This window comes from Asterias rubens, chromosome 17 (assembly GCF_902459465.1).
Source record: "Asterias rubens chromosome 17, eAstRub1.3, whole genome shotgun sequence".
NCBI lineage: Eukaryota > Metazoa > Echinodermata > Asteroidea > Forcipulatida > Asteriidae > Asterias > Asterias rubens.
The window spans coordinates 5,571,164-5,598,244 of record NC_047078.1 but is presented as its reverse complement, the minus strand read 5'-3'; the positions used below and the strand labels follow the sequence as shown (position 1 = coordinate 5,598,244).

Genomic DNA, 27,081 nt, shown 5'->3' with positions numbered 1-27,081 from the left:
TTTTTCACAGAGCTCGAGTAAGTACCAAGTAGACAGTGCTAACACACATCGGTGTATATGGGTAAAAACCCCAATGAATAACGCCCAACCTACAGAACCCTATTGAAGAGACGGAGCACTCATACCAAAATCAACTCTCTGATGACCTGAGGATGGTTGGTATTGGATTGAACCAGCCTCACCAAGCCGCTTAAAATGCAGAATAACATAAAAAGAACGATTATCAAATCAAACAAATTGTAGCCACCGAGCAACGCCTATGCGCTTTCACCATGATGATGGTAGTTCTGTTGTTCATATTTTTATAAAAATACAACCGGTGTTCTATTTGGGTGGAACTAACTTTACACTTTGCCCGAGTATCTGTAGTATTTCTGGAAGTCGTTGTAGAACGTCTTGAAGATTTCTCTAAGATTGAGCGGCATGTTAGCATTCAAGAAGTCAATCGCTCTTTCATCAGCTACATCCAGTAGGTTATACACACCTGTTACTAAGGTTTTCTGCAGACAAACACAACAAAAGAAGAACAATCAAATACTTTCGATCCCAGATTGTGCTCCGTGGACACATCATTTTTATGGGTCGATGTGGCTGGTTGCCAAAACCACACTTGCATGCGTGCCGTGCTATTAAATCTGTTGACCCCCTGTACGATGAGACCAGTCCTGAGATCTATCAGCAATACGCTTCATGTTCCTCGTCCTCGCCTAGCCAGGGACAGGGCCTTTTCCAACATAGCACCAAGACTCTGGAATTCACTTCTTAAATACCTTCAGACAAATGCATAATATTGCACTCTTCAAGCAGAAACTCAAAAGGCACTTGTTCCACTTGCTTTCCAAACAAACTTCTCCTATTAGACCGGTGCCTTTGAATGGTTTACAGGAATGTGCGCCTTACAAAAGCTGTACTAGTTTTATTATTATTATTATTATAAAACAAACACAAAAAAAAAAACTCAAACAAGGGAAATATATATAGAAGAAATGTGACAGATAATTAACCCCCAATTACGATAGAAGTGCTGGATACTGTTCACAATGTGAGACCTGTGATACATACCTTAAATAGAGGGAGTAATGTTCCTTTCTGTAGTTCAGCGATGTAATCAGCAACCAGAAACACTGCCAGTTTATTAACGTCCTCCTTGTACGTTGCTATCATGGTCAGCAGCCTACAAAAGAACAGCTTGTCAGATTAGGGCTTGATTCACCAAAAGTTAATCAGTCTTTATTGCTAAGCAATTTGCGATGTCACATTACAAATCACTATGGTAATATTGAGGAACGTTACAGAATTGGCAAGAAACAATAATCATGAAGGTCACAGACTTACATAAAACTTACACGGTCTAATGATGACAATAGTTGAAAACATCCCTTGAAATATTTCTGTCTGAAATGTCATGTTTGATGAAAAATCAAGAATCTAACTTCGCGTTTGAAGTTTATCGCTCGGTGAGCGTTTTATTCATCTTTATTTTGGCATCGATGCAATGCAAAATTTGTAATCAGCTTCTCACTATTCTCTCGTGACCAAGTCGGCCAATCGTTCTCAAACTTCTAAAGGTTTGTCAGTTTATGTATATGGTGGATTACATAAAGTGCTTACACTGTCATCAACTGATTTGTTAGCAAAAACCAATTCTGTAATGTTCCTTTAAGATGAATCATAATGGTTTGTGAAATCGGCCACAGTTTATAGACGTTACCCTTGTATGTTGCTAAAATGATCAGGAGCCTGAACAAGAATAGCTTGTCAGATCAGGGCCCGATTCCAAAGAAAGTTAAGATTGTTCTGAACTGCAAATCACTCTTTCTGGCTAAGCAATTTGTGACGTCACAACAGTATCACTACATGGTAATATTGACAACTCATCTTAAGCCCAGTCTGAATGGTTTGTGTAATCGGCCACAGGTTATAGACGTTACCCTTGTACACTTTGCTAACATAAACAGGAGCTTGAACAAGAATAGCCTGTGATATCAGTTTATTGATGTCGTTAATATTAATTGTTTCAGTATTTTTTGTAAAGCATTATATTTATATTATATTTAAAAAAAAATTAACAAAACAAATTCTGATTTTTCCCAAGGGGAAACAAATCAGAAAATTTATGATCAGTTTAATCAGGGAGGAAGGGAAGGTCAAGACAAATTTAAATGGGGGACCTCTGTGGAAAAGAAGAAGGCAAACATAAAAACAAAAGTAATGATATGATTGTCTAAATGCAATTAAAGGCAGTGAACACTATTGGTAATTACTCAAAATAATGATAACCTTACTTGGTACCGTGTAATGGGAGAGGTGGATGGTATAAAACATTGTGAGAAACAGCTCCCTCTGAAGTGACCTAGTTTTGGAGAAACAAGTTATTTTCCACGAATTTGATTTCGAGACCTCAAGTCTAGAACTTGAGGTCTCGAAATCAAGCATCTGAAAGCACACAACTTTGTGTGACAAGGGTGTTTTTTCTTTCATAGTTTTCTCGAAACTCCGACGACCGATCAAGCTCAAATTTTCACAGGTTTGTTATTTTATGCATACGTTGAGATACACCAAGTGAGAAGACTGCTCTTTGACAATTACCAATAGTGTACACTGTCTTTAAACTCACCTTTCCATATTTTCTGCACACATATACAAGTCATGATCGCTTAATCTGTCACTGGTACCTGGCCTCTGTTGGCCTCTCTGCATTACATTCTTCAGAAGACGTTTATCTTATGGTTAAGAACAAATTGTGCACAAAAGATGTTCATCTTCGCCCCTCAAAATTTGTTTTATACGTAAAACACTCCAGTGCAATAGTTCAAACCCTAAAGTTATTCACTACGATTCTCAACAACAGAGATTCTCATAACAACTTCGTTCTCAGGGGTGATCCAACTCGCTGTGCCATTTTTTTCCTAGCATACCTTGCTAGTTCCTGACCCCAGTACAGGGATGTGTTTTGGCACCATGACCTTTGACAAGTTTTTTTCTGGCATGAAAATCACTAACCGAAACAATTTCCGAGAGCCACGCGAAAACGGGTCGGTAACCAGAAACAGTTCATGACGTAGATACACCTCAAGAGAATTAATGTTCTTAAAATAAACAGCCTTCATTTTCTTTTCAAGTAATGGAACTTAGTCTTTGGACTTTCATCAACATAATTTAATTGTTATGCTTTAGGGTTTTTTAATTTGTGAAAGAATTCTATTGAAATGTGTTAAGACTTCTTAGAATCCTCCATGTTGAAACCAAGCCTAACCGAACCAAGAAAGTCGGTTACTGTTTGGTCAGAACGAACAATCTCAGCAACTGATAACGCGAAAACACTCAACCAAATGAAAACAAACTCAAACATGTTTCTGGTTGGGGTATCCAAGACGCACTCCTTAAATTGGTTCAATAAAATGTGGCAAAATCTACAAAAACAATTTTCTGGCAAAAAAGTACCTATTTCAGGAATATTTTTTCTTCGAAAAGGATATTTTGAAGACACGCAAAGTAGCTCGCCAATGATGCCATCACTGTCCTTGGGTAGCCAATCAGAAGATGTCTTAGTATCTGGCACAGTGTGTTGAAGACCAATGGGAACTCAGCATCAGTTACCATGGTTACGGGTATCAAGACGCAAAAGTGTTGGGCATACAATGTATCGTCAGGTAGAACAAGAGACTAAAAACAGAAAAAAAGTAAAATACTTAAAAATTGAACTCATATTTAAATTTGCCAGTGTTCAATAGATGGAAATTTACATTGGGGATAAAGAATATTAATAAGGGAATCAATGTGTGGTGAAGAGGTTTTCAGCTAGTGGTGTAAACCCGCCGAGGCCTGGTTCTTGAAAACCGATTCAACACACTTTGATTCCCATTCATAAATACCTTTTTGGTCAAAAACATCAACACTTTTTGTCAAAAAGTAAAATAAATGCAAAAATTATAATTATTGTTAAATGATTTCTTTCAACACAACACCCCTCCAGCTATGATATGGTAAGGCCCTCGGGTAAACAACTCCTTATTAGGAGATTGCTGTGCATCGGGTGATGTGGCACAACTGTCCCGGCCGTTGCTCTCGACCAAAAGGAATGAAGAAACTGTCCTGTAAGTACAGGTGCAAGCTCGCGTGTCACGCCCATGTTTCAACACTTTTTACTGGTCATTATCAAAGGTTTAAACACCCCCATGTGATGCGCTCTCCACCAACAGGAATAGCGAAACTGTCATAAGTATTTATGAATTTTGGTTTTACCCATATACACCGATGTGTGTAAGCACTGTGAACTCAGTACTTTCCCGGGACCCTGTTTTAGAATTGCAAAGGTTGTGGGTTCGAATCCCGCAATATGCCTGTGATATTCTTTCACAGAGCTCAGGAAAATACTGACGGAGTATACAGTGCTTACACACGTCAGGTTAAACCAAAATTAAACAGTGTTCAATTGGAAATAATCAAATTTTAAAATGGTGATTAAAATAAAGTATGTACTGAGAAACAACATTTTTGAACACAGGCATGATAGTTGCCTTGGAAAAAAAAAATAGGCAAGTTCTTTTTTGAGTACAAGGGTCGACCTACATGTACACATGATGTAGGCTCTAGTAAGACATAAAAAACCTTGATAATACTCCAAAAAGATGGCTCGCACAAGTTTAAAAAGCACCAAAATATCAAAAAATTACAAAAGGCAGAAATCTTTTTACTTTCTAGGCATTATTATCACTAACACTTTTTTTGATTTTACCAAGGGCAACAAAAATCGGAGAAAAAACTAAAGTAGGAAGAAAATCATGCCTGTAACAGAGCATCTTCGTGTCAGATATGACGCTGTTAAAAATCGAGACCAAAGTCTTCACAAAATCGTTTTTTTTTGCTCAAAATACTGTTGCAATTTGTGAAAATTTGTTTACAGGAAAATAAATATCCAAAAACGTGTCTTCTGATTTGTTGATTTGATTTACCTCTCCATGTTCAATAATACTGGTAACAGCTCGTAGAACCGACAAAGCTATAGCGCCACCTCCAGTCCAGTCTTGAACAGCATCTAGCAGAACGCTCATCAAGTTATGAATAAGCTGAAATAAATAACAAGAAACTTTTGTTGAACTTTACAATTTTAGTTTCTATGGTTGGAGTTTTATACTTTTTAATTTTATGTTGTTCATTTATAAAATCTAAATATGTTTTGTGATTCAAATTCTGGTAGAAGACAAATAACCATGTATATTTGTTCTCCTTCTTCTCTACTTGCAAATGCAGACTTGCGAATAAACTATATTATAATAATATAGAAGTCTTATATAGCCCAGGTATCTACCAACTAGGTACTCAAGGCGCTGAGTACATGTTTATACAAACTTTCAGGATAGGTTATTGCAGAGATGAATTCTGAGACCCAATTATGTAGCACCTTCTAAGGGTTTACAAGGTGCTACGGCGCATACAGCAGCCACAGCCAGGAACACCGGGGCGAACCCCTTCTCTTTACGATGAGTGTACAGGGTTCTTTTACATGCGTTACACAACACATGGGACTATCGGCTTTACGTCCCATCTGAAGGACGACGCAATGGTTAAGTGTCTTGCTTAAAGGAACACGTTGCCTTTGATCGGACGAGTCGGTCTATTAAAAGCATTTAAAAAAAAAAGCATATGAAATTTATATGGTTAGAAAGATGTTTTAAAAGTAGAATATAATGATCCACACAAGTATCACTCGAAATTGCACGGTTTTCCTTTTACGTCGCGAACTAACACGATCAGCCATTTATGGGAGTCAAATAAATGGCCGACCGCGTTAGTCAACAGGGTAAAAAGAAAACCATGCAACTTCGAGGCATATTTGTGTAGATCATTGTTTTCTACTTTTACAATATCTTTCTAACCATATACATTTTACAACAAACAGTTACAGAACGCTTTTCAAAGACCAACTCGACCGATCCAGGGCAACGTGTTCCTTTAAGGACACAAGTGTCACGGCTGGGAATTTGAATCCGCACTCTGCTGATCAGAAACACCAGAGTTTGAATTTGGTGCTCTGAACCACTCGGACATTTCCAAAATGACACCGTATGACACTACAAAGTTCAAGCTGAGCTCCTATCCCAAATTATTCCGACTCAAAACCAGCGAGAGTCACACTTTGACAAAGGTTTCCTAAACAAACATTGCCTAACAATCTTGTCTTGCCTTTTCACCTCTGGGACCCCGGTTCAAATCCCACTGGGGGCACTGTGTGGATTGGGTTTTCAGTCAGTACGTGATTGTGTGGGTTTTCCCTGGAATAATTCTCAGGGGTTCTCCCACATCTAAAACTGAAACTTCCTTCCTTATTTTCTCTCTATTTGGGCATTTGGGATTTAATTGGGGTATATAGGCTAGTAAGTGTAATGCTTTTCATTTTGCTGTTAAAGCCATTGGACCCTTTCGGTACAGAAAAAAAAAAAAAAAAGTTCACAGATTTACAAATAATTTACAGGGTTTACAGAAGGTAATGGTGAAAGACTTCTCTTGAAATATTAGTCCATGAAATGCTTTACTTTTTGAGAAAACGGTAAAACAATATAAATTCTCGTTAGCGAGAATTACGGGTTTGTTATAAACACATGTCATGACACTGCGAAACGCGCGGAAAAAGGAGTGGGTTTTCCCGTTATTTTCTCCCCGACTCCGATGTTCGATTGAGCCTAAATTTCCACAGGATTTTTATTTTATATATAAGTTGTGATACACGAAGTGTGGGACTTGGACAATACTGTTTACCGAAAGTGTATAATGGCTTTAAGTGCTTTGAGGAATGCCAATTCATACTGCGCTATATAAATACTGTTTTTATTATTATTATTATATTATTGGGCCCAATTATTACGTTTGGGGGGGGGGTTTGCTTTTCTTAAAGTCCTTGGCTTCACAACCAGAATCAATAAAGAAAATGAAATGAAAAAGTGATTTTTTATATCGGACCTTGGGAGTAACTTCAGCCAAGGCTCCTTGTGACTCCTCCGATTCAACACTGCTTGGTAACAGTTGCCATGCAAACAAGGCTCCAAGGAGGTTCTTATGACTAGCATCGTCATCTTTACTGGGTGCCTAGACAACCGGAAACAAAGAAGACCAACAATCAATTAAACAAACTTATTCCAAAAACTGTTAGTAGCCTCATGTTTCGACCCTAGCAGAATTTAACCTCTGCATTTTAAAATGTATAAGTTTGTTTGTTTTCAACGTGAGGGCTACATTTAAAGGCAGTGGACACTATTGGTAATTACTCAAAATAATTATTATCATAAAACCTTACTTGGTAACAAGTAATGGGGAGAGGTTGATAGTATAAAACATTGTGAGAAACGGCTCCCTCTGAAGTGACGTAGTTTTAGAGAAAGAAGTAATTTTCTGCGAATTTGACTTTGAGACGCTAGATTTAGAATCTGAGGTCTCGAAATCAAGCATCTGAAAGCACACAACTTTGTGTGGCGAGGGTGTTTTATTATTTCATTGTTATCTTCGACGACCAATTGAGCTAAAGTTTTGACAGGTTTGTTATTTTATGCATATGTTGAGATACACCAGGTGAGAAGACTGGTCATTGACAATATGTACCAATAGTGTCCATTGTCTTTAACTGACTTCTGCTATGGACCCAAATCAACTGGCACATTGCCACCTACTCCTGTGGCTGAAACAGGGTTACCCCACCCCGTTCATAGTCCGTTAGGATGTACCCATGCACTCTTTGGTAAAATTGAATTCACCATTTTCTTATTATTTGAGTTACACACGACAAAGTGTAATGATTATAATGCAGGCCTTAGAAGAGCCCTTGTTGTTCAGGCCCACTGGCCTCAGTCCTTCTGAAGAATCCTTCTCTTTGCAAATGGATATCAGAAGAATTTTGAAGTCTCCGATCACTGTAAGAGTGAAAACTTGACAAAAGAATTCGAAAAACTTACTGTATCTTTTAATAGATCACTTAAAGACATCTGCAGCTGGACCATATCCATTGTCCCAACAATTCTTTCAAAAGTAGTCTGAAACTCTGAAGAAAAAAATAAAAAATAAAAATAAACGAATGTTATTATTTGGAGATGTTTATTTAGAGATGCAGTTCTTGCTTAATGGCATTATGGTAAGGTTGGATTGCTAAAGCAAACGGCTCTTTGTGGCGTGTCATGGCCGAGTGGTTAAGAGCACTGGATTCAAGCTCTGGTGTTTGATCGGCAGAGTGTTGGTTCGAATCCCGGTCGTGACACTTTTGCTAGGCAAAATTGGGGAGGTAGTGCTTTCTGCTCTACCGGCCAGGCTTCGGATTGATGACACCCAAGCCTACATCCGTATGGACTGTAAAAGGGGTAACCCTGTTTCAGCCCTAGGAGTAGGTGGCAACGGCCTCTGGAAAAAAAATACTTGTAGCCCACACCTTGAAGTGGCCTTCAGGCCTTGTGTGTCTGGCGACTTGCATAAAAAAAAAGAAAAAAAAAAAAGTTGTAGGTTCAAATTCCACTGTGGATTTTTGCCTTTGGATTTTTTTCTCCTCAGAACTCAGGAAGGTATTAAACGTATACAGTGTAAGCCAGGTTCATACTTCCTGCCAATGCAATTGCGTTACGAATTTTGACATCACTAAATAACTTGCACCGCATAATTCGTAGCAGTTGAAATGCGCTCAACACCTGCGAAACATTCGCTGAGAAAACTGATGTAAAAATTAATTTCGCATTCGCGTTCGCAGGAAGAATGAAACAGGCTTCCTACACAGGCTTCCTCGCATTCGCGTTCGCAGGAAGAATGAAACAGGCTTCCTACACAGGCTTCCTCGCATTCGCGTTCGCAGGAAGAATGAAACAGGCTTCCTACACAGGCTTCCTCGCATTCGCATTCGCAGGAAGAATGAAACAGGCTTCCTACACAGTTAAAACAAATCATAAAAGTCGCTTACCATTTCTCATTTCCTCCGTCCATTCGACCCTGGTACCCATCAGCGATATCAAAGCCAGCCACATCGAACTGGTGTCCATGCCACTCGTGCTCACACTACAATGTCGACCAATGAAAATAGAGCTCGTTTGCATAAACGAAAGGCAGCAACCAATCACCGGACAGCTCTTATCGTCAGCTGATGTGAAATAATAAGAGATTTCTGACAACATTAAGTTGATAAGATTCCGCCATTGTTTGGCTGTGACTGTTACCACGGAGACGTTCGTTTCCATGGCGTCAGAGTCATCTTTAGAACTCTCAGCCGATGTTTCAAAACTAATCTTAGTGAAACGGAGGGCGAACTTCACAAGTCCCGTCGCAACTTTCGTCATGTGGTGAAACAAACGTGGACTCTTTCTCGAGCATTCAACATATTTCATGACAGCACTGAGTGCGTTAATGATCCCTGGTATCCTGTCTTCGACCGACTCGCTGGTTTGGGATATGAGCGATCCCCTGTTGCCGGCTAAAATTGCGTTGAGGAGTGTCGTGCAGGTCGTTAAGAGTGGAATGTTTTGAGTCAGGAGGTCGTTGGGATGCTTAGACTTGGTCAGATGCTTGACGAGTTCACTCAACCTGGATTCCATCTGAAATTCAAACAAAACAAATTCTATATATCAAATACAGAGTAGGCAGTTCAGCTAGCATGTGGCCTCATTACTCCAATATCCTCTCCTCCTATGTCACTCCACAGGGGTTCCAAGGGTAATCGATCTTGCCTCACCATTTTTCTGAACATGCCTTGCTTGCTCATAACCCCTTGAGTCGGTTCGTTAAAATTGTGCTGGAATCTTGCACATTAGGCTTTTGGCCGATCCACTCCATGAGTCTTCTCAAGTATGGTAACCTGCAAAAGAGGCACTGTGTCAACGAGCAACTGGTCCCCTCTCATTCTTCTTTGATCTTTGATCTTTTTTTCACAGGACTCAGGAAAGTACTGAGTATACAGTGCTAACACACATCGGTGAATGGGGAAAAAAAAAAAAAAAAAATAAATAAATAATGTTCTTTATCACCGATGCAAATTTAACATCTCTTATATCGTTGCGGTACCCGCTGCCAAAACATAGGATTCGAACTGCCTCTAGCTACCGGACAACCTCGGTAGTCCAGTTGGTAAGACACTGCTCTAGAATTGCAAGGGTCGTGGGTTCGAAACCCACCCGAGTAACATGCCTGTGATATTTGTTCACAGGACTCGGGAAAGTACTGAGTATACAGTGCTAACACACATCGGTGTATGGGTAAAACGCCCCCCCCCCCCCCGCCCATTGTTGCGAGGCTGGGTATTTTGTTTTGTAACTTTCAGGAACAATAAACAGACAAGCCAGTCCAAAGAATTTTAATCAGTACATTGGTGCTTTAACTGGCATCACGTCAGTGAACCTGTTTTTACTTGGAAAAAAACTGCCTTCATAATTCTAAACTTGAACAAAAAAATAAAAAAAATAAAAGGAATGCATGAAACAATATATATACCATAATGCAATAGTCACTGGCAGCAGCTTCCTGATTGGTCATATGCATGACTCTTTTCAGCCAATAGGTGAGCAGTTCTTCGGTGACATCATTCAAGTCTCCGGAGCTCTGTTCTGTTTGCGTCGTACTCTTTTGGAATATCTACAAGATGACATAAAGAAAGGTTTGCTAAGATTTGAAAACAATATCACATAATAAAGTCGCGTCCCTATAAGATGATCCCCTGCATGGCTGCCGCTTACCAGCTTGTAGCGTAAACTTGGGTGTGACTCCTGATTATATACAGCAGTTACAGTTGTATGGCTTCTGACTGGCACCTCAAACAAAGATATTGACAAAATAGGGAGAACGCCAAAACAGGGCTAGATAGCTCAGTTGGTAGAGTGCTGGAGTTAATCCGGAGGTCGTTGGTTCAAATCTTAGTAAAATGATGTGTTGCAATGCTGTGCTTTCCATGCCCATCATTTCCTACTCTTGAAGATGAACAAAACATGTTTGTGTTTGTAATAATTTCAAAGGAAAATTTTTGCAAAACAAAGGGGGCCTATAAACCTACCTGATTGTCAGCTTGAAGAAACACATTGGTGATTTCAGTCGCAATTATTAATGCATCAATACTGTGCAGGAATTCAACCTTTCCAATCCCTTTCAAGATGGCCGCTTCCACTTGTCTGCATAACAGCAGTGTCTTTCCAAACTCGAGGACGTCTTGCGATTTCTTTGGAGGTTTATAACCAATGGTTAGGTCAACGAAGAGCAATCCCAGCATGCATCGGGCTACGTTGCTAGGCAACAGGTGGTGGAGAGGTAAGAACTGAAAGATCTGTTGATTTGAGAGGGATCAAGATAATTTTTCGGAGAGTTACTCTTTTTGGTCATTATGGTTGCATTCAATTAGCTTACACGCTTAAAGCCATTGGACACTTTCGGTAAACAGTATTTTCCAAAGGCCCACATTTCGTGTATCACAACTAATGTATAAAATAACTAGACATAGTGTTTTTTGTTAATTACAAAAACACGGTGTTCGGTTGGACGTTACGTGATGACGTAGTTCAAAAACATTGAACCATAAAGATGTTTTTTATACAATGCGTCGTTATTTTATAGTTAAGCTTGTATCACACTTTTGAACGCCTTGTTTCTTCACAAATGCAATATGTTTGTGTGAGATTGACATCAGTTTTTTTGTTTGCAACTTATGAAAGCCCTTTAAAAATCTAGCTCACCCCTGCACTGGATGCTGTACACAGATTTGATAATCAACAGCGCCCTCTTTGGTGGGCAAAAAGAGAGCGCTGTTGGGAATTCCCCCACAAACTTTCGCGCCATATGATTTTTACACATTTTATTGTTATTCAATACCTGATGACGTCATTATGACGTAATTAGGCCTGTGTTGTCTTAAAAATACTAAGGTTCAACTATCTATTGAGTTTCAAGGTTCAAATCGATCTCAATCTTGAGTTATGCCGTAGATAAGCTCAAAAGTTGTTTTTTTATGGAAAAAACACGAAGGCGAACTTTGACCCAGGGTAACGACCCGGAAGTTAAGGTGGTACGATTTTAGCGTTAACTTTTCAAATGTTGTCCAAGTCTTTATCTATCCGATGCCCAAGTATGAACATCATAGCTTTTATATTCGTTGAGATACAGCAACTAGCAAATGGTCCTTTTTTAACATTAAAAACCCTGTCATGACGTCATCATTCTAAAAAAGTGGCGGTTTCATCAACTCACTGGTGCCTATGTACATAGTAAGTTTTAAGTTTATACAAGCTTAACTTTTGTTTAAAATTGCTTGGGAAGGTCAGAGGTAAAGAAGAACACGAGGAAAATTAAATCTATGAACAGATTGTTGATAGCTTTTTAATTTTCACAGAAAGTAAAAGTGTAAATCTATTACATTTATACCTTTCTTTGCACAGAAAACAAATGCTAAGTTCAATACTTGTTAAAGCGATGTATTTTATTAGTAAAGAGCTAACTATGTGCAAAGTTTGAAGGTTTTGTGATCCTTGTGATGTTTAACTCAAGAGTAAACTTCTTAAAAGGTTAACTGGATTTGGGGAAACTTTATACGAAACAACAGTTTACTAATTTTAGACTTGTGAAGTAAATAACTGTAAAAGACTTATTTATTAAGTATTACAGAGGTTTCGCAAGTGTACGACACGGGTACAGATACAACTAAGATAACTGGGATGCACGTTAGATTTTGTTAGGCATTAAATAAACACTTATTTTGAAAAGCAATGATTTGTACACAAAGCTTTACCGTGTAGCGCGCTAAACACTGCCGTGAGTGCCGGATAGAAACACCCTTCACGAGTCGATGTCACGAATCCGCTTCCCGGTGTTTGATCAAAACATAACCAATGTTCGTCTTTTTCTGGTTGCATTTTCTCACATAATTAAAAGTCATACGAATCGCTGCAGTAGGTGGCCATCTCAGCGAAGCTTCGTCTTTAATTCCGTTTTGATAATTAAGCCATGAGAAGGGCGAACAGGGGAACAATTTGACGCCGAATATGATATGAGCGGACTTCAATTGTAAAATGTAGGTACACCATTAAACTAGCGCTACGTTGTAAGTACAATGACCTGAGACTTGTCAAAACATGAATCGAAATCACGCGTACAGTCAAACGATGCACTATTCCGAGCAGAACACACAGGCCTCGTGGACTGAACAAGGTGTGATCAATGGAGCGGAACGGCCAGCCAAAGCGCTTTTGCAGTGTACGCAGTTATCACGCGGGTCAACACATCAGTTGGCTTTATCGTCAGAGTTTCAGGTCAAATTGGTATCATCTCTGTGGGAAAGTTTGAGCAGGATCACTCATCTATAACGGGATGCAAAATTTATGTTGAAATGTTACGTAGTTTTAGAGATCAAAAATTGTAAAATTGTTCAACCTTTGGTTTGAACCGGAAGTCAAGGTCAAATGGGGTCATTTTGTGTGTAGCGTTTTTTGAAGTTTGATCGACCTGTCCGATGATATGTAGATTGTCAAAATCCACCATGTGGTTCAGGAGTTATGATTTCTTTAAAATATTTAACTTTGATTTGTTGTAATTCAAAACCTGATGACGTCATCATGACATCATTAAGTTTGTGTGGTCTTATTAGTAAGGTTCAATTGTCTGATGAGTTTCAATGTTAAATTCCATATCAATCTTGAGTTATGACAACAAATTGTCTTTTTTTACAAAAAAACACAAAAAACACAAAGGCAGAGTTTGACCTTCCGGTACGACCGGAAGATGAGGTCATACGATTTTGGCGTTAACTTTTCAAATGTTGTCCAAGTCTTTATCTATGTGATGCCCAAGTATGAACATCATAGCATTAATATTCGTTGAGATACAGCGAAAAGCAAATGTCGTTTTTCAACTTTAAAAACCTTGCCATGACGTCATCAATGACGTCATCATTCCCAAAAAGTGGCGGTTTCGTCTACTCACTATTGCCGATGTACATAGTAAGTTTTAAGTTTGTACAAGCTTTACTTTTGTTTAAAATTGCTGGAGAAGGTTCGCAGGGAAAGAAGAACGCGAGGAAAAAAAAAAACAAAAAAAAAAACAGAACAATAACAATAGTTGTTCGGCTGTTGGCCGAACACCTAACAAACCTGTGAAAATTTAGGCTCAATCGGTCGTCGGAGTCGGGAGAAAATAACGGTAAAAACCCACCCTTGTAACCGGACGTTTCGACCGTGTCCTTGACATGTGTTTAAAATAAATCCCTAATTCTCGACATCGAGAATTGATATTGTTTTAATGTTTTCTCAAAAAGTAAAGCATTTCATGAAATAATATTTCAAGAGAAGTCTTGTACCACTACCTTCTGTAAACCCTGTAAGTTATTTGTAAATCTGAGAACTTTTATTTTTTTTTCTGTACCAAAAGGGTCCAATGGCTTTAGAGGGTTTGGGTACTTTTTGTAGCACACAAAACAAAATGTCCACAGATTTTCTTGAAGATAATGATGGTAAAAAGATTCCCTTAAAGGCACTGTACACGTTTGGTAATTGTCATAGATCAATGTTCTCACTTGGTGTATCCCATCATAAGCATAACATTACAAGCCTGTACAAATTTGGCTTAATCGGTCATCGAAGTTGCGAGAAAATTATAAAAGAAAAAACACCCTTGTTGGAAGAATTTGTGTGCTTTCAGATAGGAAAAAAAGACTTCTAGTCTTTTATTATTTTAGTGAGAAAAAAAAACTACGTTACTTCAGAGGGAGTCGTTTCCCACAATGTTTTATATTATCAACAGCTCTCCAATGCTCGTTACCAAGTCAGTTTTTAAGTTAATATTTGTTTTGAGTAATTACCAAACGTGTACCTTCCCTTTACCATCTAGCTAGAAGTCTTTTATTCCTACTTAAAGCACACACAATTCGTCATCATTTTCTCCCAACTCCGATGACCAATTGAACTCAAATTTTCACAAGTTTGTTATTTTATGCATATGTTGAGAAACATCAAGTGAGAACACTGGTCTTTGACAATTACCAATAGTGTACCTTCCCTTCAAGTGGTTAAACGATGATGAAACGAAAAACAGATTTTGTAAGCGAGGCGCACAGGATTGGAGCATGAAAAACCTCTAGGCCTGGGGCCCTAACGACATCATGAGCATAAGGTATATAGCATTACTGTAGAAACTTTCATAAATCAAATAATCAAGCTTCATATACCAGTTTGTTCAATCCATGTCTCGGTACATGAAGGAATTTACCTTAAGTGTTCCATACAGCGATGTCATGGTATTCAACCCAACAGGGCGAACTTTTTTCTTAGCGACAGAACGATCGGTCAGAAGTCGGTTGAAATCCATGGCAACATCTTCAAGATGTCTAGACACATCATCGTCTTTGCAGGAGTCTGAACTCTCTACTTTACTCAGTCTTTGGATGAAGGCCACTTCTTGTGGTGAGAAAGAGCTGTATATAAAAGGCAAAGAACTGATTGTTTTAATCAAAGGGTGGTACGAGTTCTTCAATGTTCGTTTAAAAAACCTTGCAGGGTCGTGGCTGTTTGACAAAGGACCTCGCCGCCGATTACCAGTGTATCTATTGCATTTTGCATATAAATAAGAGCCAAACGTAAAGCTTGCGCGCCATGCCTTTGTTTCCACATTTCTAGCCGTGTTTTTAACACGTCTAAACACACCCGCGTGACGAGCTATCCACCAATAGGAATAGCGAAAGGTATCTTGGGTATTTATGAATCCTATGTAAGAAAAGATTTTTATCTAGATGCAATAAAACTAACACATGAACATTTCATTTCAAAAAGGTGTTTTTGAGTTATCATCGAAAATCAGGAATGATAATTTCCACATGGGAAGATTAATCCGTAATTGGAATGAGATGTTACAGTCAGTAAAGCCTGGACATTTTGTAGAAACACAAGCCCTCATGTGTCTCATGATTAAATTCAGAAAAAGATTCCAGACTACTTGGTATTTGCCCCTTCAGCAATACTGTTGTTACATGTACATTGACTAGAATTGAACAAAGCCTGGAACCTTAATAGAACAAAAAAGTGAGAAGTAGAACTCGAACTGACCTTGTGACCTCAGAGAGTTTGTTCAAGACACAGTTCACCAGTGCAGTTTGTAGCCTCCTAGACTCCATACAAAACTCACTGCTCACAAATTGCTCACATACTCTGTACAAAACTGCATCTTCCCCTGGGCCCTCTTCTAGTAACTGCTTGTCTGAGAGACTACACCTTGACATTAGTATCTCACAGAGGAGACTAATTAGCTTAGCGAGATGTTGGGACGGAAGATATGGTAGGAGGATTGGAAGGTGTTCTAAGAGAATCGGCAGCAGGTTCCTGGAGCTGCTTGGCTGCGAAGAGAAAACAATTGAGTTTAACTATTTGTTTCTAAAAAAAAATATTTTTTGGGGGTTGAACAAAGAATTGACTAGAGTGGGATTCGAACCAACGACCTCCGGATTTACGTGCCGGTGCTCTACCAACTGAGCTACCTATAGCCCTATGTTGGCGGTGTCCCTAGGGCTAGGTAGCTTAGTTGGTAGAGCGCCGGCACATAAATCCAGAGGTCGTTGGTTCGAATCCCACACTAGTCAATTCTTTGTTCAACCCCAAAAATAATTTCAAAATTTACCCAGTCTGTTTCCCTTGTGGTTTATATTAATAAAAAAATATTTTCTTTCTACTGAGGGAGAACTGGACACTATTGTTAGCATAAAAAAACTTACTTAGTAACGAGCAATGGAGAGCTGTTGATAGTATAAAACATTGTGAGAAACGACTCCCTCTGAAGTAACATAGTTTTTTCAGAAGTCATTTCTCACTAAAATATTTCAATTTAATTCGAGACCTCAGCTGTGGTTCTCAATTCAAGGCATCTGAAAGCACACAACTTGTGCCTAAATTCACACTCTGAGATGGTTGGTGTTTCTCTTGAAACTGAACACAGTTGTAATCATAGATTATATGTAGAATTAAATAACTATAGATCGGCCGCGCGTACATACGCGGGTTCTGGCATTGGGGCAGCCATTAGCCTATCTTCAACGTTCATGCAAACCAGCACGGGACTTTTAGCGCGTCCATGGTGGTTTAAGGCCTATCTCCCATGTTCATCTCCAGCGCGTTAAAACCAGCACGTGACTTTTTAGCGCGTCCATGGTGGTTTAAGGCCTATCTCCCATGTTCATCTCCAGCTCGTTAAAAACCAGCACGTGACTTTTTAGCGCGTCCATGAAGAACCAGGAATGTTTGTGCGCGGCCGATCTAGGTGTTATATTCTATATCTACGAGTTGTAATCTATAGACTCACCTCCATGTCGGTAACTTTGTTACAAACTTCTATGGTCATGTTAGTGAGACTCTGTTGAACAGAGTCAACTTCACTGTGTAGGATCAAGGCTCTGATCTGCTGTATCACAAGAGATATCTGTGAAAATATGAAACGGTTACAAATATTGTTATGTAAACCATTATCGGAGTCTGACAAAATAGAACAGTAGTTATGGCATACAAATACCTTAAAGGCACTCAGTATGCCAATATGTCGATATGGGTTGATATGTCGATATGAGTAAGGGCTAGTCCTAACTTAGGACAATTCCTAGGAGATATTAACAACTTAACCAGTCCTAAGATAGGACAAGCAACTCGAGATAAGACTAGTCTTTACTGTTTGTGAAATCCACCCCTGGACAAGTTTGGTAATTACTAAAAATATGAGTTAGCATATAAACTGACTTGGTAACGAGCAACAAAGAGCTGTTGATAGTATAATACATTATGGGAAACGACTCCCTCTGAAGTGATGTAGTTTTGAAGAAAGAAGTAATTACTCACTCAAACATTTGAATCTGAGAAAGTCTTCAGGCCTGCAGCATTTCTCAGGCATCTGAAAGCACACACATTTGTGCACAAGGGTATGTTTTCTTTCTGTATTATTATCTCGCAACTTCGATGACCAATTGCGCCCAAATTTCCACAAGCTTGTTATTTTATGCATATGTAGGGATACACCAACTGATAATACAGGTCTTTGACATTTGCCAAAGTTGTCCAGTGTCTTTAAAGTGTTTCGCCAGCTGTATTCAACTACAGTTTTAACAAAAGATATTAACTTCTGAAAAACAAACTTACCTGCAGTTGCAAAATGTCCTCTTTGTCGCAGAACAACTCACTAAGACTTGACCAATCAGGCAACGAGTCTAACCACAAGGAGTCTGTAATGTTCCACAAGGCACACTTCTCGGTCCTATCTGCAGAAGGGTTCCCATAGTTGGTGTGTTGAGACAACATGAGGTAAAGTTCTCCCCATACATGACATAGAAGAAGAGTGCAGTGAACTTGGCTCTCGGACAGCTGTAACAAAAACACAGATTTGAAACTGATTGTTAGATTGCTGGGGCTAACGCTAGATTGCTGTGTCATAATTTCATTTACTAATTGTTTCCGAATGCATAAAGTCAAGGCTGTGTGGTTCTTTTGTAAACATGTGATGTCACAGATTATAAGGTCTGTACTTTAAAACTACAATAAACATAAAGACAGATGAGAATGAAATCATACAAAACCTTCCTTGACTTAAGGTTCACAACAATTATCTTTAATGGCAGTGATTGTAGTGTGTCTTGGCCAAGCAGTTTAGTTCAACAGAACTTTGGTGCTGTCTGCAGCAGAGTGTGGGTTCGAATCCCGGTCATGACACTTGTGCAAATGGCTTGTGCAAGTGACTTAAGCAAGGCACTTAACCTTAGTAGTTCCGTAAACAGTTGGGAAGGTACTAGCCTACGTCTTTACAAACGGTAAAGGGGGTAACTCTGTTCCAGCCCCAGGAGTAGTGGCAATGTGTGGGTCAGAGTGTGGGTTCGAATCCCGGTCATGACACTTGTGCAAGTGACTTAAGCAAGGCACTTAACCTTAGTATTTCCGTAAACAGCTGGGAAGGTACTAGCCTACGTCTTTACAAACGGTAAAGGGGGTAACTCTGTTCCAGCCCCAGGAGTAGTGGCAATGTGTGGGTCAGAGTGTGGGTTCGAATCCCGGTCATGACACTTGTCACCTTGAGCAAGACACTTAAACCATTAATGCGTCGATAGGGTGGGGAAGGTACATGTAGTGCATTCTGCTCTGCCAGCCAGGCTCCTAGCGGATGACACCCATACCTACATCCTTAAGAACAGTGAGAGGGGCAACCCTGTTTCAGCCCCAGAAGTAGGTGGCAACATGCCCCTGCTTACAGTTGATTTGGGTCAACAGCACAAATCCGTTAAAAGAAAGCCTGCACCTTGAAGTGGTTGCCCATAAAAAAAAAGTTAAACAAAGTTATGAGGGGCTTGTTCAAATAAACTACAAAAAAATATATAACAAAAGCACAAAGATAATTACCTTCGACTTTCGACTCCTATCCAATAAAAGTTCCAAAATGTCTCCCTTCATTTCATTCATCACCACTTCTACCCGCTTCAACAATGGAGCAGTCAGACTGGCATCGACCAATCGCATGCTTCGTAGATAGAGGTGAAAGGTCCTTGACAAGGGCTCAATGTTGACCTCTTTGGCAATCTCTTTGACCTTCTTCCGTTTCTTGCTAGGAGACGGCGAGGAGATGGTTGAAGACGTCTGGTTGAGTTGAGGAAGGTAGGTCTGGGAGAATGCTTGGTGGAATTGCTTCCAGATGGTGAGAGTCAGGCCGGGTGGTAATAGTTGCACGCTCTCCGAGAAACTACAACAAAAATAATTTAAAGAATCATTACAGGACTGGTAAGAAAAAAATTGTGAAGACCACAGATTTACATAAAACTTCCACAGTCTAATGATGATGGTAGTAAAAAACATCCCTTATTTCCCGTTTGGATTTTTTAACCCATTTTTGTTTAAGCGATGGCCGATCGATCTCAGTTTATGTCAGTTTATGTATGGGGAATTATACAAAGTGCTTACACTGCCAGCAACTGTTTTGTTAGCAAAAAACAATTCGGTAATGTTCCTTTAAGTAGGAATTGAAACTTAAATGTTTTAGAATAAACAAGATGAAAGTCTGTAGGCTTATTCATTTTACAACTGCACACTCTCCGAGAAACTACAACAAAATGAATTTCGAAAATACAACATGAAAACCTGTAGGGTTACCGTAATTCTCTATGTATAAGGGGCCGTACCCTTAGATTGCCGAAACAAGATGAAAGTTTTAACGTATAAGGCACACCGCCACAGCAGTGTACTGTTTACAGCATGAAACATCACTGGTTCGCGCCGGTATTATAATATTGTTATTGACTCGTGGGCACTGCAGCAGCATTGTCAGTGGTTTCGTTCTACTCTTAAGTTTTATCAAAGCATGTTTTAACTATACAACGAGAAGGGAGTAGGTTTTATTTGAAGTAAAATTAAAGCAAGTGTAGTGAGTGTGCGTTGAATAGCTTGTTGCTCTTTGAGAATGAATAAGTCAGTGCGTCTCATAATGAACACAATTTGAGTTCTGTCTGCGTTTTGCTGCAGAGAGAACAATGACCCGTTGGCAGTACAGTACAATAACTTACCTGTCAGCAAAGTGTTGAGGGTAACCAAGTCTCTGTGAAGTTGTTGAGATCATGCTGGCCTCTAACAGAGCGGCAACAACTTTATCAAACTTTAATAATGGAAAAACAAAACAAACAAAATCTAATTAAATTCATCAATGTCATTTGCCCTAATTCTTTTCCTGAGACTACAAAATACACACCAAAAAAACCCAAGCTTTTTCTAAATGCTGATCCCCCAAACCCCTTACACCACGGAAAAGTATACCTGAATTTTTTTGAACCGTTCGATTGCTTTAATCCTCTACAAAATGTAGGAGTCTACATAAAAAACTAACATGTAAAATTTCCTTATAAAAGGTTGTATAGTTTTTGAGATATTTGAAAATCCGAAACGATGTCCATGCAGGAAAAATAATCTGTAATTGGAATACACAGAAGAGAAACATCCGACAGTCAAGTTTCTCAGATTCAAATTTTGTTGGAATAAAAACTGATATAACCCTAATAACTACATTACTTTGAATTCATAGATACCCCCAGACAGTTTCGCTACTCTTTGGTGGAGAGCGCGTCATGTGGGGGTGTTTAAACGGTTGATAATGACCAGCTGGAGCTGTTTGTAACTGGCTGGCTTCCGCGTGTCGGGCGCGCGTACGCCGATATTATCACGCGGAAGGCGCAATTCAAAGCTATTAGTAACAGCGTGAATGTATTTCTAAGCGTGCGCGTGTACACAACCCACGCGCATCAAACAGATTCTTCACAAAGTTTTTGAAAAAAATACTTCAAACCTCAAATTTTCAATTGTCAAAGTGTCTCTAATTGTATTTTTAAACGTTTTTTAACAAAAGTGCATTTATGAATAGGATTAAAGGCAGTCTGGCAGTGGACACTATTGGTAATTACCCAAAATAATTATTAGCATAAAACCTTACTTGGTAACCAGTAATGGGGAGAGGTTGATGGTATAAAACATTGTGAGAAACGGCTCCCTCTGAAGTGACAAAGTTTTTGAGGAAGAAGTAATTTTCCACAAATTTGATTTCGAGACCTCAAGTTTAGAATTTGAGGTCTCGAAATCAAGCATCTGAAAGCACACAACTTCGTGTAACAAGGGTGTTTTTTTTCTTTCATAGTTATCTCGCAACTCCGACAACCAATCAAGCTCAAATTTTCACAGGTGTGTTATTTAATGCATATGTTGAGATACACCAAGTGAGAAGACTGGTCTTTGACAATTACCAATAGTGTCCATTGTCTTTAAAAGAGTAGTGACTCGTTCTTAAATGTCCGTTTAAAACCTTGGCCTTTATCACATGGCAACGACCGTGCCGGTTTTAAACGGCTATTGAAGAACTCTTCACTACCCTTTTATTCCCTTAGTAAAATGATTCTCAAAATGCTTTATACTATCAAAAGCAGCTGTATTCCTAGCCAAGAAAGTTTTTAATGCCAATAATTTGAAGAGTACTTACCAAATGTATAGCTTCCCGTAGAGCTTTTTGTAGAATTTAGAAGCTTGTTACTAGTTTCAGGACTGCTCTAGAAATCAACAAATCAGAGGCAAACTAATTTTCAGGTTAAATCTTACCTGTCTCAGCTTTGTGTAGACGCCCAATAATTTCTCCAAAAAAGAATCCCTCAATTCAAGAAGCTGTGCGTTCTTCTCTGGGCTTTCTTTGGCCGAACAATAGAGGGCCTCCTTCAGGATCTGTGGCAATTTATCTTCCAGTAAAAGGTGGTTCATATCCAATAATTTGTGAAGACAATTGAACCAAGATATTGAAGAGCTGTAAAAATAACAAAATAAAAAAAGGATAGGATTCGAACTGCCTCTAGCTACCCGGCAACCTCGGTAGTCTAGTTGGTAAGACACTGCTCTAGAATTGCAAGGGTCAGGGGTTCGAATCCCTCCCTAGTTACATGTCTGTGATATTTTTTCACAGCACTTGGGATAGTACCGAGTATAACACACATCGGTGTATGGGTAAAAACCAAAATAAAAAAATAAAATAAGAAAATCTGAATATCACATAATATTTGGGTATAATTATTTCATTATTGTTTTTATTATTGTTATCTCTAAGATTACAATTCTTATCCTAGATTCCTCTTACCTGTCAGCATTTGACATCAATTCATTGACAAGATGAACAAGCCATGCAAATTGGACTTTGCCTTCCATATTGTCAGATGCCACCTGAAATAGTAATCACAAAGAACAAGATCTCAAACACCTTTTTTCAATTTTAATTTTATTTCATACGAGCATAAAATCACAAGGCCGGAAAGAAACTTCCAAGGCGCAGCTACTTTGGGTTGACTGACCCACAGCAAATGTCACCAGGGGCATATTTCCACCCACTCCTGGGGCTGAAACAGAGTTGCCCCCTTTACCGTTTGTAAAGAAGTAGGCATGGGTATCATCCAGTTGGAGCCTGGCTAGAAACTTTACAGCTGTTTACGGAACTACTATGGTTAAGTGCCTTGCTTAAGTCCCTTGCACAAGTGTCCTGTCCGGGACTCGCTCCCACTAAGCTTGGGCGATATCGATTTATTTTATTCACGATATATCGGCGACAATATATCGCGATATTCGTTATAATCGTGATTAATTAAATTTGACATCATCAGTCTTAAAACTCCAAGTGAAAGTTGTAGAAGAGACAGTCATGGCATAAGAGAGGTGTTCTAATGACCTATTCTTCTGGTTTTACTCCGCTAGGAAATGTCTCAGCTAGGAAATACATTGCGATATTGCGATACTCAATCGATATATCGCGATATATCGATATATCGATTAAAACCAAATCAAAATCGCTTCCAAATTAGTATCGCGATATTCGATAATATCGTGATATCGCCCAAGCTTAGTTCCCACACTCTTCTGCTGACAACACCAGAGCCTGACTACGCTCTGCCAAGACAAGCCAGGGATGAGAGTCATTGCTGACAAAAAAGATGTGAAACTAGGATCAAAATTTTAGGTGCGTTGAGATGAAGGCATTGCCACCCTCTTGTAAAGCCCTGCAAGGGCCTGGGCCCAATTTCATGGCTCTGCTTACCAACGATTTCTGCACTTAAGATCACGATTCCCCGCTTACCTGCAAGCGACGAATTTCTGCGCTAGCCTCGTAAGCCTAGAATGCCTAGTAACGGGGAGTACGCACGCGCAGAAGCCAAAATTCGCCGCTAACTCGTGAAATAGGCTTGCCGTAAGCACAGAATTCCCTGCTTCCGTAAGCGCCGATTCTGTGCTTACTGTAAGCAGAGCCATGAAATTGGGCCCTGTAGATGTCAAGCGCTAGAGAAGAGCAAAATTCCATTATATCTGAAATTGGGCCCTGATGTATTACAAATATAAAGATGACCATTTCAACATGTTAATTGACGTTAGTCTTTAGAAAGTTTGTACCTCATAAATTTGTTTCTCAGAAACAACATCAAGGAGTTCGCTCAGGGGTAGGAGACAAACACTCCAGTTTCCACGGTAACCCTCCCTCGAGTCTTTCTCCTCTTCCATTGGCTGACAATCTCCACCTTCGATATCTTCTGTCTCTGTGTTTGGTTTTGATTTAACTTCCAATGGCATGATACCCATGATGTGACAGAGTTTACAAAACAGGGCAAAGGAGACGTCCTTTGGGTATCTGTGAAATCAATCAACATTTTATTTTAATTTATTCTGGTTGTGACGCCAAGGACTCTCAGAAAAGCAAAGTTAACTAGCCGATAACCCAAATGGAGAGCAGACAAGGAAGGAGGTTTCGATTATAGATGCGAAAGGAAAACACACATAGTTAGGTAAAGACTGAAAACCTAACCTAGCCACAAACTACAAAATAATTCTTTTTGCTCTCCCCGCTTGAGATTCCGAAAAAAGCACAAGACAGGAGAGAATGGGAAAAGCAGCCGACTGAAGATGAGCGAATAAATGAAGTAATCAAATGATACTCACTGCTGTATACTCAAGAATGCCGAGAATAAAACAGGCATGCCGGCTATGTAGGAACATGAACAATCATCCTATAAGAAACAAAAAACATCACATGCTCTTTATTTAAAGCATGAACACTATTGGTAATTACTCAAAATAATTATTAGCATGAAAACTTACTTGGTAACGAGTAATGGAGAGAGCTATTGATAGTATAAAACATTGTGAGAAACGGCTCCCTCTGAAGTAACGTAGATTTCGAGGAATGGACAGAGCTATTGATAGTATAAAACATTGTGAGAAACGGCTCCCTCTGAAGTAACGTAGTTTTTGATAAAGAAGTAATTTCTCAATAACAAATTCAAATTAGATTTTGAGGTCTCGAAATCAAGCATCTGAAAGCACACAACAAGAGCGTTTTTTCTTCCATTATTCTCTTGCAACTGCCGACATTTGAGTTCAAATTTTCACAGGTTTGTTATTTTGTGCATATGTTTGAGAAACACCAAGTGAGAAGACTGGTCTTGGACAATATTACCAAAGGTGTCCAGTGTCTTCATTGAACATAGTTTATCAGCAATTATGAAGTTAAACAGAATGGACACATTTTTTTGGTAAATAATGTGTAATTATTATTATTTTGTTGTGGCTCGCACTTCCACCACCCTAGGCTCACAAGCCCTACCAAATTACCCCAGACACCAGTGTCCAGACTGGCTGTTTGTGACTTGATAGATTTATGTCTTGTTAATGACCTCTGGCCACCCTATCTTCACTGACCCGTCCTGGCCAATCCATATCTAAGAGCCCCGTTTCCCACTAGACCCCGCATTGATCTCGCAATTCGAGAAAAGGGCAGTCAAGACCCCAATCAAAGAGAAATAAGCTTAAGTGGGAACGTGAAGGCGGTCAGGATCTGACCATGCAATTTTGATCCTCCTTTGGGAGTAGGATTAAAGTGGGATCAAAATGGATGAATAGGCGATCAAAAGTCAAGTGGGAACGCAAAGAGCGATCCGACCCCGCAATTTTAAGGGTGGATATCCGGTAGTTGCCTGCGCACTTCACACTTGAACTACCTTCGTTGGTGAACTTTGAATCCACTTCCCGTTCCCAAAGGGGGGATCAATGCGCGATCATACTCAAGTGGGAACGTGCCCACGATTTCACCCCTGCAACTGTTCCTGTTGCGGGATTCCGATCACGCAATTGTGGATCCAGTGGGAACGCGATCTAAACGTCTTATTTTTCCAACCCCATTCATTCTATCCGGTGCTGGTTACCCAATTAAGTGTCACTGTGGTCCAATCCAGTCTCTGTAATTCTGCTTTGGTTTACCTCTTGCTGGTGCCACACTTTGCCGGAGATGTTTTTCCAGAGGGCAATGATTGCTTCATGTAACAGCTTGACCTCTTTCTGTTTGTCTGTGTTGACTTCACCCGGTGATAACCTCAGATATTTGATGTGACCATCAACTAAGTCTCTGTAAAAAACACAAAAATATAGAGCTATTAATAACTTGTCCTGACAACTGTCCTGCTACCGTGGCGGAAGTTAGGAATTCGGCCAGGACTACTACTTTCACATTGTGGATCCAGGGGCCTTCTCAATATTGAAAAACCAAAATTTACTCTTTGGCAGTAGAATAAAATAATAGAAAGACAAGTACTGAAAATAACATTATCTACCCAGCAAGTAGGTAGCTATACAAATGGTGTCATCGCAGACCAAATATAGATTGATTTTTGTTTTTTTTGGTGAACAAACTCATCATACTAGCCAAGAACCCAATTGAGAGAAGATAAGAAAGTTTGAGATGTTTTAGAGAAGTATTCCAGGGAAAACCCATGCCGTCAGGCACGGATTGAAAACCCTAATCCACATAGTGCCCTCGATGTGATTCGAACCAGGGTCCTAGAGGTAGAAGGTGAGGAGAGTTACAGCTACGCCAACTCGGCTGCCGAAATCTCAAATCATCAGAATATTTGTAATTGGCAAGCTTTTAATCTTGTAAGGTTTGCAAAGAGGTAGGGACCGACAACCCAATTGAGACAGTGCCCCCCATGGGATTCGAACCGAGGTCCTAGAGGTGGAAGGTGAGGAGAGTTACAGCTACGCCAACTTGACTGCCGAAATTTCAAATGATCAGAATATTTGTAATTGGCAAGCTTTTAATCTTGTAAGGTTTGCAGTCAGGTAGGGACCGACAACCCAATTGAGACAGTGCCCCCCCATGGGATTCGAACCGAGGTCCTAGAGGTGGAAGGTGAGGAGAGTTACAGCTACGCCAACTTGACTGCCGAAATTTAAAATCATCTGAATATTTGTAATTGGCAAGCTTTAATCTTGTATGATTTGCAGTCAGGTAGGGACCGACAACCCAATTGAGACAGTGCCCCCCATGGGATTCGAACCGAGGTCCTAGAGGTGGAAGGTGAGGAAAGATACAACTACGCCAACCTGGCTACCATAAATGAACATTGAAGTTTGTAACTTACCGTTGAAAGAGTCCATTTGCAATAAGATCCTGAATACACGTTAGTGTATCTGTGTATAGAGCATCAGAAGTGGGACTCAAGGATGTAATGGTGTAGTGTAACATTAACGATGGCTGGAGCAGTTTCGCAAAGATAATTGCAAGAATCTGTCGTTCAAA

The 27,081-nt window shown here is 39.6% G+C and overlaps 1 protein-coding gene across 1 annotated transcript in view; it reads right to left on the bottom strand.

Moving 5' to 3' along the window:
* LOC117301594 (unhealthy ribosome biogenesis protein 2 homolog) overlaps positions 1–27,081 on the bottom strand; it is a 34,980-nt gene continuing 7,899 nt past the window's right edge. The window contains exons 6-27 of the mRNA XM_033785622.1: positions 26,924–27,069; positions 25,764–25,908; positions 24,447–24,514; positions 23,904–24,138; positions 22,606–22,688; positions 22,080–22,278; positions 20,507–20,595; positions 19,353–19,689; positions 18,105–18,326; positions 17,281–17,397; positions 16,035–16,321; positions 15,202–15,406; positions 11,009–11,275; positions 10,453–10,593; positions 8,933–9,560; positions 7,947–8,032; positions 6,961–7,086; positions 4,956–5,069; positions 3,480–3,666; positions 2,618–2,717; positions 1,063–1,174; positions 1–500 (exon numbers count right to left, since the gene is read on the bottom strand). Coding sequence (XP_033641513.1) covers positions 345–500; positions 1,063–1,174; positions 2,618–2,717; positions 3,480–3,666; positions 4,956–5,069; positions 6,961–7,086; positions 7,947–8,032; positions 8,933–9,560; positions 10,453–10,593; positions 11,009–11,275; positions 15,202–15,406; positions 16,035–16,321; positions 17,281–17,397; positions 18,105–18,326; positions 19,353–19,689; positions 20,507–20,595; positions 22,080–22,278; positions 22,606–22,688; positions 23,904–24,138; positions 24,447–24,514; positions 25,764–25,908; positions 26,924–27,069 — 4,050 coding nt within the window. The 3' untranslated portion in view covers positions 1–344. The remainder of the gene's footprint in view (positions 501–1,062; positions 1,175–2,617; positions 2,718–3,479; positions 3,667–4,955; positions 5,070–6,960; positions 7,087–7,946; positions 8,033–8,932; positions 9,561–10,452; positions 10,594–11,008; positions 11,276–15,201; positions 15,407–16,034; positions 16,322–17,280; positions 17,398–18,104; positions 18,327–19,352; positions 19,690–20,506; positions 20,596–22,079; positions 22,279–22,605; positions 22,689–23,903; positions 24,139–24,446; positions 24,515–25,763; positions 25,909–26,923; positions 27,070–27,081) is intronic.